The following is an 11,743-nucleotide window of genomic DNA, read 5'->3' on the forward strand; positions in this document are numbered from 1 at the left end:
GCCCATTAATTTTAATAGGCTGTTGTGCCATATTTCCTGCAGGAAAATACAGCCACAGGGAAACTGCATGGTCTTTTATGACCATGCAGTTTCCCTGTGGTTACCATACCCGTAATCACACTGCGAGCTGAGATGAGTGGGGGTGCTATTCAGAATGAATGACAGTCTTGTACGCCTCACAAGAGCTGCGCGATTCGGCTATGGTTGGTTGTGGGAACAGTACAATTTCTGCACCCGCAGACTGCTGGCTAGTATGATTCTAGCCTTAACACTTGTTAAATCAGGATATTTATGTATGATTTGGAGGCAAAAATTGTTGCTTCTGTGTTAAAATGTTATCATGTAGCCTATAAAGTCATATAAAGAAACCAATACAACAAAATGCTTCTAAGGAGTATATTGATTAAATTCCCTACCTTCGTTATAAACATCTAATTGGAATAATGAAAACATTAAAAGGGTATTCTGAATAACCCCCTTATTTAAGCTGACTAGATGTACATTATAAAGAAGCAGAGCATGATAAAACAAGTTTGTTCTTTCATGGTAGTTGTTTTAAACAGAAACATAACTATGTGGAAAGGAGGCCCCACACCTTATTCATTACAGAGTCCCCTCTTTCTTCAGCCTTTATTGAAAGGTAACAAAATACTCTGCGATATGCTGTTCTAAAATAAGAACACTTCTGCATAGTAAATCCTTCCATAGCAATTGGATAGAGCTGCCTGAGCTGTATAGAGCTGTACGTACAACATACATTCATCAGATGCTTTTGCTGCAGGACTAAATCAGCTAGGCTCTACTGATGTTCCAGCAATCATATGACAAGCTATATCTGTAGTTATGTCCCCGGTTTTAAAGCAAACCTGATGCCTATTAAAAAAGAAAAACTAAGATGCTGTAAAAAAAGAGACAGGTTTAGGTACATGCATGTCAGTGTGCATCTTCTGCACCCCAGAAACGCAGCAAAAACTCTTTGGCTTTACCACTGGGCCATCATTATCATGCACAACCCCTAACCATAAACTGAAGAGGTGGGAGAGGGAGTCAGACCAAGCCAGCATGAAAACTGGTTAATGTTTTCATAGCCCAGGTTTCTACAGGAGACTCAAAATGACAAAAAGCACCCATGTGGCTGCTTAACCAGCTTCAGCTCCAATCACGGACAGTCTTGTCTTTAAAAGGCCAAGGCAATTGTTCGCTCCCCGTTAAACATTAATATTGTTAGGCGATCATGCAACTTGATTTTCCTTCACATCTTAACAATATCCAGGCAGATAACAATTAAATTGGTTGTAAAGGCATAGAATGCATGAAGGTAAAAAACCTTCTGTGTACAGCAGAAGCCAGTGGATCAGAATGACAGCCCTCTCAATACTTACCTCTGCCCCATCAAGATCCAGTGATGTGCACGACATCAACAGTGTGTCCCTGGTCTCTGCTTCCTCATAGGCTGAGACAGCAAGTGAGCCATTGGCTCCCACTGTCAATCACAGCAAGTCAGCCAATGAGGAGAGGGGTGTGGGGCCATGCAGTGGCTGTGTGTGTGAGAATGGCCACACGTAGCAGCGAGTGCCCTCATAGAAAGCTGCTTGCTATGGGGGCACCCGACAGAAAGGAGGATACAGAAGAGCCTGCGAGGGACCCGAGAAGGTAAGGATCCAAGCTGCTTTGTGCAAACCCACTGCACACAGGTTCCAAAAAAAAACAAACAAAAAAAAAAACCAAAAAAAAACCCTTTAGAATGCTTGAGTTTAGAAGCTGATTAGCTACCTTGCACGGCTAGAGATTTTGCACTCTCCGGTTTTAGTAAATCAAAGTGTCTACAATAAGAACTCCGTATGTTATTTTATATTAAAAAAATAAATGAACCTTTAGTATCGCTTTAAGCAGGAAAGTGATGTGCAGATGATCCATACTTTATTATTTGTGAAGCACATTAGGTCTAAGGGGACTTGACTTGGTCAATAACTCGTCTGTAAATGGGTACCTTGAAAAGAAAGAATGCACCACTCAAAGTTTGTCTACCACTTACTGCCCAGACACAACATGAGGTGCAGGTCCGGTTTGTGCTGGAGATTACCACAGACCTCATGGCAAAAATGTCTTCTTTACGTCCATTAATTAAAACTAGGACATCCGCATAAGGTAAACCTTACTGTCTGTATGTGCTGGTGTCCTACCGATGTCCTTTTGTTAACTGATGGAAATAAAGATGACAGAGTTTTAGCTATGTTTTGAGGTGTGCAGTCATCTCTTCCCATCATTGGCAGTACCTTGAAGAATGTCTGAACTCTGGAAGAGGTGTAAAAAAAAAAAAAAAAAAAAAAAAAAAGAAGAGGGGGTACTTTTTTTTTCAGGTTACTTCTTAGGTATAACTGAAATTTCTAAAAGTTTCCTGTAACATAACTGGTCTTCACTTTTTGAGTTCAAGTCAACCTTAAATAGACTACAGTATTGTTTTAGCACCCGCCACTCACTATTTCAGCCCTGGAAATAGCATGGCTTTCATGTACTAAAAATATGCCAAGTGTATGTCAATGTATTATACTATTATGGTTTGCTTGGTTTAGCTGAAAAAATATAAGATATGTTAATGTTATCACAACCTGATAGTTTTTAAAGAAAATGTTTATCAGCATTTACCTTTTATTTTATAAGTGAAATGTTTAGACATCCATGAAAGAAAAGGATAAAGTAGGCTAAAATTAATCAGAAGCCCATTCACCCTTTAGCTTCAGAGCTATATTACACAAGTACAAAGTTCATATTAAAAGATATAAAATCCAGACGCAGAATATATGAACTGGAAGGAATTTTATTAAGAGATGTTTCACAATTTCACACCCACACATAAAATCCCTCTCCACAAAAGTCAGAAGACTTCCACCAACTAACACAGACCAGACATTAGAGTGGACATGCTTTTCCAGTGCTGCTTCTTGCATAAGATGCAGGTACAAACTTTTAGTAAAAAGCATCAGTGACTTTTTCATTTGAACAGGCTTTATGATGTTTAAAGGGTGAAGAATAGCACCATGTATCTCAACTCTTATATACAATCATGGCAATTCTCTCTGCAACAATAAACTGTAAAATTTCACCCTTCCCCCCAGAAATACTGTAGAAATTGAATTGTTTTGGGGTGTTGGCATCAGCTTCATTGTCATCATTGACCAAAATTGACTTGCAGAGGTTCTATTTCATAAGGGTCTCAAGCCCTCAAGCTTTGTGGGACAGACCACGCTTCATCTTACAACCACCAGCCAGTTGTAACAAAGGCCACTGGTGACACACTCAGGGAGAGCATAGGTTTATGGGCAGTAAGAAGAAGCAAAGAAGAAGGTGGCAAGTAGAAAGGTGCTTCAGACAACCCTAGCAACAAAACAGACCCCCAAACCTTATCTAAAAGGACAGATGCATATGCGTAGTCTTAGCATGATAAAAGCCTTTCACTGAAGTTACTGGATGTAACAGAACCCCAGTATTAAAATACTGGGCCTGTGTACTGAAAAAAAACAAAAAACATTATGACATTACGGGGGTATGGATAGCGCTAAGGATGTCATTAAAAAGAAACACAAAAGCTTCTTAGTATCTTGAGCTGCTCCTGCTGGAGGATTGGGTAGTCACGGAGTAGGACTTCACAGCACCGGATGATCCACCTCCACTGCTGAACACAGCACCGGATGATCCACCTCCACTGCTGAACTTCAGAGAGCTACCGGATCCAAACCCGGCTCCACTTGCTAAACCAAAGCTTGGTGCAGCTGCAAAGGTAGATCCACCGTAGCCACCAACTGAGGAGCTAGAGTTCACAACAGCTGTTAAAAAAAGAAAATATACATTAGGTTATACTGGAAACACTGTTAGTCATCCACAAAAGGACCAAGAAACCTTTATGTAAAAGAGCTTCTTGTATCACTCAGAAGCATTATACTTCACTGATCTGTGCAATAAATATAAATTCTGCCCTCTACTTCTGAAAGTGCTAGCTGTCATTCTGATCCACTGGCTTCCCTACTTGTTGCGCTATTGAACATTTTTGCATGTTTGTCTTGGCTCAATGACTCAGAGAAGCTGAAGATAACAAGCATTTTCAGCAGTGCCAGCCCACACAATTCTATCAGCATCAGCTTAATTTATTAGAGAATATTATTAAATATTTGGATCATTTGAGGGAACAGAATGTTTAGCAAAGTCTACCTGTAATGGATTTCCAAAGGAGAAGTAGCAAGATGCAGACTTGTATAGGAAAATACCATGCCTGCCTCCATTAGCCAACAAACCTTCTGAAATGTGTATCTACCTTTTTTGTTGCCTAGTTAAATAAGCCAACATATTATATAGGATCTACTGCCCAATTTAACACTGTATGTGTAGACACAGAGAGATACTTACACACACTGACAGCGCCAACACCTTCACCAGCCAACCTAAAAACAAACAAGAGAAAAAAAAAAAATAAAACAATGAATAGAGGATCAATGATGCACATTCTGTGACTGTGCTTAGAATATCTCATTCTGGTTGATATGACTTACAAGGTGGTACTACTGATAAGGGCAAATCACTAGGACTATTCTTAACATAAATATGTAATTCGGTAAAAAAAACAAAAAAAAAAAAAAACCTTTATATATTTATTATGACCATCTTCCCCAGTTTACCTGCTCTCCTCTCCTTCCAGAAGTTTCCTGTAAGTGGCAATCTCAATATCCAGAGCCAGTTTGACATTCATCAGTTCCTGGTATTCTCTCAGTTGGCGAGCCATGTCCTGCTTGGCCTTCTGTAGAGCAGTCTCCAGCTCAGACAGTTTCCCCCGGGCATCCTTCAGTGCCAGTTCCCCACGTTCCTCAGCCTCAGCAATCTGTGCCTCCAGCTTAGCACGCTGAAAATAGAAAGAAACAAGGTGCTTACTAACATTGCACCATTCTGTTCCCCAACTGCAGCACTATGTGTTTGGTTTTGCACCCAGTATTCCAAAAGTTACAATATCAGATTGTGAAGGAAACGACAGAGTAGGGTGATGAGTTGACAGAAGCACACAGCAAACAGATGGATACGGCAGCTAGGCAGTGATCATTGTGCTGGCAGATAGAAAATGTTATCACCTGAATTATTTAAAAGCAGCAGGTGATCACACTATGATTCATGCATCCACACCCTGCCCTCAAACTACGTTTTTACAAAGAGATCTAAAACGGTAAATAATCCTAATGCATGTCGGCTGCTTGCTTTCTGTGGCTTCCAGGCAACATTAAATCTTCTGTAATTGCACCTGCTATGAAGTATTATAATAAATAAGGGAGCAGCACAAGTGCATTACATTATTTAAAGCATATTAATGCCATGTAGGACAATACAATGACTACAGTGTAAATGAATAGAATGACATTTTACTTTGCAAGAGCTGCTCATTGCAAAAACCTTTTTGTGGTTAATAAACATGTAAGAAATTGACACCATAGTCATTAAGGGGCATATGAGCTTTAAAGAAAGACTGACATTCAAAACAAAGCAACAGCTTTGCTTTAATCCTCCAAAAGCATGCATTTAGGTTTTCCCTCACACTTCCACCATACCACTCAGAGCCCAGTACCTCCAAGTATAGAGGAACACGTGACCCACTCCATGTGATAGCAACTAGCCAATCACTCTGTCACTTGGAGTCCATAGCTTTATGTAATCTATGGATCCAGTGACTTGAACCTTACACAGGGCTTTCCCTTTACTCACAGCAGATGAATGGAGCAACCTAGAGAAAAGGCAGTAAGTATACGTTTGTGAAAGTCCTTATTAACATGAACTTTCCTTGCTCTACATACATACAGCACAAGTTTATGTTAAGTAAGCAGGCAGTGATGGGGGATTTCTCTTTCTCCTAATACACTTGCTGTAAGCCTAAATGGCTACCCCATCTAATCTCTTTCTATAATGGTCATACCAGATCATCTGTAGCAGCCAAGCAGGTAAAAAAACAAAGATAACCTGCTGAAATTACAATATGTCAGACATGTAGTCAGACGGATTCACTAATAAGTTTTTTTCTGCTTTCTGATGGTTTTAATTACCTGTGCTTTCACATTCTCAATCTCAGCCTGCAACCTCTGGATAGCGCGGTTCAGCTCAGAGATCTCAGTCTTTGTGGAGCGCAAATCATCACCATGACGGCCAGCGGTGGCCTGGAGCTCCTGGTACTGTTAGTGGACAGTAATGGCACAGTTAGCTATCATTCTAATACATGTACTTTATATGCCCAATATTTGTATGACTTTTAACCTACTTTGTTCTGGTAAGTAGACTCGGCCTCTGAACGGCTCTTCGCAGCAATCTCTTCATACTGAGCCTTGACTTCAGCGATGATACTGTTCAGATCCAAAGCTCTGTTGTTGTCCATAGACAGGACAACAGATGTGTCAGAGATCTGAGCCTGCAGCTCACGTAGTTCCTTTAATGAAACAAGTATCAGCATTAGTTTTTGTTTTGCTTTTTTATTATAGAGGCAAGTTTCTCATATCGATTCAAGATTACATCCACCTGTGAGAGATGTAACTGACAAATACTTATAGCTTTGGAGCGATACATACAAAAGAGATCTTCAGATGCTGCAAGTCTACAAATACCAGTATACTTGGATTTGTATTTCTGCAGCAAATGGAGAGCTGGTTGTTGCCTACTACAGCCATACAGGCTATGATAAAAACTACTATATAAAAGCTAAAATATCACTCCATACAGCAGTTATATAAGCCAAGTCTTCATATACATTTCTGCTGAGCAACTTTATATGCACATGTAATACTTAAAAGAGAAAAAAAAAAAAAAAAAAAAAAAAAGAGGGGAGTAATCATACTTGAAAATTAGCTGATGACCCCAAGACACAAAATGCTGTTTTCTATAGAGCATTGGCCACTGTGATAAAACATAAGTTACTTACAGCTTCATACAAGGCTCTCAGGAAGTTGATTTCATCACTGAGAGAATCCACCCTGGCTTCCAATTCTACCTTGTTCATGTAAGCACCATCCACATCCTGCATACACAGAAGAAAGAGCAGAGCAGACCAATTAATGCATACCGTAATAGCTTATTATTCAGACTAAAAGAAATTCTAATAATGCCTTTTAGCTTAAAGAGGTCATTCAAGAAAATGTATACATCTCAATAACAAAACTAAGAAGGAATGACTTTGAAGATAACATTAGGAGCTCTATGCCTTCCTAATGCAATAAAACTTGGGTATTGAAGTAAGCAATGAGTGTCTGTAAAAGAAAAAAAAGGTCTGAAACATTTTTCATTATTAAAATGGAGATCCATGTATCTTATGTGTAGGATCATTCATTCCTATGTGAATATATATATATATATATATATATATATATATACACACACACACGGTATATATATATATATATATATATATATATATATCAGACTTATTTGAAAGGCAAAGATATAATGTAAAAAATGCAGTAACAGAGTGAAAAAAAAAAAAAATGGCCGTTATTTCATTGTTTGTCCTCTCTAATAAGGAAACAGGAAAACAAATTGGCTGCCATGGGTTATCGTTTGCACTGCAGTACCAATAAACCACTAAGGTTGTACTTATTAGTACCATAAACGGAGCTGGACTTTGCAGTCTCGGTGTGTATGATCTCCATGCCTACTAGTTTGCTCAGACTCAAACTCATCTTTCTGAGCAGTTTGTATCATGCCAGATTAACCTTTGCCTTCCACAGTGGCTGAAAGTCTTTGATGCAGTGTTTTTGACCTGGATATATTATTGAAATAAAAGCTGCACCCAGGCTACACAGGTAAAAGAATGTACCTTCTTCAGCACGACAAACTCATTCTCAGCTGCAGTGCGCTTGTTGATTTCATCCTCATACCTGCAAGAAGGAAAGGAGAGACAGGCATTGTAAGCATTCTTGGCAGACAGAGTTCCTCAGTACAGAATTAAACTAAACTGTACCCCTTTCTATTCACTGTGTTATATAATCTTCTCCGGTCACCAAACAACCGGATCTAGACTTTCATGCTTTGTTCAATGGGTTACTTTATCTCAAGACCTGTGGCATTTCAGAAGAAGTCAGAACTAGCAGACCTTGCTGTAATTTCCCCTTTAACTGCCTCTAATTTTATACTCTCAATTTAAACTGGGCTGAAGAAATGCTTCAAGGTCAGCACACTGTGAAGAGCCAAGCCTTGTCTTCTCTCTACTAAAAAGGTCAGTCTGCTACCCTTTGATTTTACTAATTCCAGCATGGCATGCTAAGACTAGTTGTGCTTCCATGCTTAGAAGAGGACACTTAAAAATTCTGTGCAGCACTATATTAATTATGTTATTGAATCTTTAGAAACATGATCAGTTTAATTTATCAAAGTTTTTAAAGCTGCCCATACACTAAGATTTATCTTGCTCAGCCCCATGGACTGAATGAGAGAAATCTATCAGTTTCCTCATCTGCACTGAACAGCATGGATGGAGGAATCTCACCTGCTGGCTATTGTATTCTGATAGCAAGTTCACACAGCTGTCAGAATACCCAAAGACTGTCTTCCTCCGTTTGGGCAACAATTTTTCATCCAGCGCTTAAATTTGTTTTTTTTTCAGAAGGATGCCAACAGAGCCACCAGTGGTTTGAATTTTTGGAACTGGATGACATTTGCTTTGTGTATGGACAGGGTTGAAACAAGAACTATCTGAATCCCTAGAGTTGTCGATTGGCTGTTTGCTGTCATTCTACCATGCTGGGAAGAATATGAAGAGGAAGGTGGCTGCTGTAAGAATGCAGAGTACATGGAGTTCTTATTGTAAACACTCTGGGGTTGATTTACTAAAACTGGAGAGTGCAAAATCTGTAGCCATGCAAGGTAGCTAATCAGCTTCTAAAATTTTTTTTTTTTTCCTTTTCGGAACTTACTGTGTGCAGTAGTTTTGCACAGAGCAGCCTGGATCGTCCTCGGGTCCCTTGCCGGCACTCCTGGCTCCTCCTTTCTTTCAGGTGCCCCCACATCAAGCAGCCTGTTATGGGGCACCAGAGCAGGTGTATTCCCAAGCCGCTGTTCGGTTTGTCCATTCACACACGGAGCCGCAGGTTGGCCTTGACCCCTCTTTCTCCTCATTGGTTGACTGGTTGTGATCGACAGCCGTCTCAGCCAATGAGACCCGGGACAGCCAAAGCTGGATTGCGATGGGGCTGGGGGCACTACTGCACATAGGTTTTTTACCTTCATGCATTAAGGTAAAAAACCTTGAGCCTTTACAACCACTTTCAGCTTTGACGAAGAAAAAAAAAATAAATAAATTGGAAACCGATTGGTTTCTCTGCAGAGCTGTACCAGATTTTGTACTTTCCAGTTTTAGTAAATCAACCCCATTGTTCAACAAGGACTAATATAGCTAAAAGCAAAACTCTGATCGTCACATTTACGAAACCTAAAGACAAAAAAATGAGGATGTTGCTCATAGCAATGCATTCATTCAGCAACCTGCCGTGAGAACATATGCTATGGAATCTAGTAGCTGGGGGAAATGGCTCCACTCTTCCTTCCTCCGATGCTTTTTTAATTTTTTTTTTTTTTTAACTTTCACTAGACAGGAAAAGGTTAGCCTTTGTGCTGTTTTTATGTATCAAGGGAGCTTTCATTATAAACTTTGGCAGGAGACTGTGTTTGTATGAGAAGTTTCCAACAATGGGCTGAGCTGTTATAAGGAATTGGTGCACGGCTTGCTAATGCTGGCTGTAAATGTGAAATAACAGGTATACAAATGGATAGGATATAATCTGTGTATGCAACTTTTAACCAAGTATTGCATGCATTCACACTGATAACTGCAAAAAAAAATTTTTTTTCTAAAATGTATGAATGAACATGTATGTGACTGTGTGTGTGGTCCTTTGCTCTGTGGACAATGCTATGTAGAAAATGCAGGAAGATAAAAGCAGGCAGCAATGATTGAACTGAAACTTTGATACTTGTGTGTTGATGCCAAGCCTTTTGTATTTGCTAGCAGTGGACATCTAGATTTCACCTGATATAGATTACCTGCTATTGACTTTCCTGTAAGGGACACACCCTGGGTTTATCTGCATTGTTTGCTTTAGATCCTGTCAGCCTTTGCTTGGCCAACACAGGAGTTTTCAAACCCTCCCCTCTCTTTCCAGCTTTCTTTGGTACAGCAAGGGTGTGGCGCTGATCCATACAGGAGCCTTTATAATAATATATCATTAGGTTAATGCAGGTGCTTCCCATCTTTAAAAAGTTAGGTACAGTTACAGATTCTTCTACAGTTATAAAGCGGTAGCAGGTTCCCTCATGAATATACTGCACCATGTATTAACAATCTGATTACTTACTTATTCTTGAAATCCTCAACCAGATCTTGCATGTTCCTGAATTCTCCATCCAGTCTGCCCTTGTCGTTGACCAGGCTGTCCAGCTGCCTCCTCAAATTGGCAATGTAAGCCTCAAACAGGGGGCCGATGTTGCTGGCCTTGGCAGACTTTTGGTTCTGCAGCAGTTCCCATTTTGTCTCTAGAACTTTGTTTTGCTGTTCCAGGAATCTGACCTTTTAATAACAGCAAGCAAAAAGGAAATGTAAAGACGGTCTAGACAGTGCAGAGTTTTAAACACATCACCTGCTGCAGCTAGGGCTATAATTACTGTACTGAGCTGCAGCAAGAACAGAACATAATGGAAGCAGTTCAAATTCATTTTGGTATAGATTACAGCATATTCCGCTACTGAGTACAATGAATGAGTAAAAAGGTATAGCATTTAAATCTATGCACAATTATCTGATTTCATCTATTATTTCAAATGTGGCAACGGTATTTTTGCAGAAACATAACTTACTAAATACACACAAGATTTTTTACTAAAATGCATTAGCCAAGAGCCTGGCTTGAACAATCACAAAAATACTGATACATTCATTATTCTTAAAAGGATATTTCCTTACCTTGTCAATGAAAGAAGCAAACTTGTTGTTCAGGGTCTTGATCTGTTCCTTCTCCTCCTTCCTAACAACCTGGATGTTGGGGTCAATCTCCAGATTAAGGGGTTGTAGCAGGTTCTGGTTGATGGTTACTTCATGGATTCCAGGTCCAGCTACTTGACCACCACCAAAGCCAGAGCCACCGCCGAATCCACCTCCATAGCCAGCACCGAATCCAGCTCCACCACCAACGCCATAAAGAGAACCGCCACCAATGCCAGACCTGGCACTGGACACACCATAGGAAACACTTTTTCTCACTGAGCCCACATTAGACAAGCTGGAGCTGCTCCAGTTCCCTGGTCTTCCAAAGCCTGAACCCTTGGAGCTACGGGTCTGGCTGATTCTCATGGAGCTAACGCCTCCCTGGGGGATAGCAGAGCGGGTGCTGAAGCTCTGTGAAAAAGACATTGTGCCAAATGGAGATGATGATGAGAGGAGAAGAAGAGGCTGGTGCTGCTGGTCTGTCTGACGGATCCAGTGCTTCTGAAACTGCAGCTTCTCCTTTATATTGGAGCTGGCTCTGGGCTGGGGGAAGGGGGCAGGGGCAGAGGGATCAGTTTACTGGTATGTCACAGCTAGGTGTGGCTGGCTGCCATCTGCAGTCTGTTACCTGTAGCTATGTCCACACCTTCTGCACAGTCCCTCCCATTGACCACTCCAACATTCTCAGTCTGGACACACACAATCACTACTTGACATCGATTGTACAAGTCTGCAAACACACTTTATCATGCA

At 40.4% G+C, this 11,743-nt stretch overlaps 1 protein-coding gene across 1 annotated transcript; it reads right to left on the reverse strand.

Annotated features, from left to right (window-relative positions):
• Nucleotides 1–2,800: 2,800 nt before the first annotated feature.
• LOC149450857 (keratin, type II cytoskeletal 7-like) lies at nucleotides 2,801–11,502 on the reverse strand. The gene is made up of 9 exons (XM_089691498.1): nucleotides 10,970–11,502; nucleotides 10,365–10,576; nucleotides 7,832–7,892; nucleotides 6,941–7,036; nucleotides 6,287–6,451; nucleotides 6,075–6,200; nucleotides 4,671–4,891; nucleotides 4,402–4,436; nucleotides 2,801–3,824 (listed from the first exon to the last, which is right to left on the reverse strand). The coding sequence occupies exons 1-9, from the start codon at nucleotides 11,414–11,416 to the stop codon at nucleotides 3,592–3,594; spliced, it is 1,596 nt and encodes a 531-aa protein (XP_089547624.1). The 5' UTR covers nucleotides 11,417–11,502; the 3' UTR covers nucleotides 2,801–3,591.
• Between the last annotated feature and the right edge of the window lie 241 nt (nucleotides 11,503–11,743).

Source organism: Staurois parvus, unplaced genomic scaffold, assembly GCF_062004578.1.
Source record: "Staurois parvus isolate SC_StPar_1 unplaced genomic scaffold, SC_StPar_1.0 ptg000562l, whole genome shotgun sequence".
NCBI lineage: Eukaryota > Metazoa > Chordata > Amphibia > Anura > Ranidae > Staurois > Staurois parvus.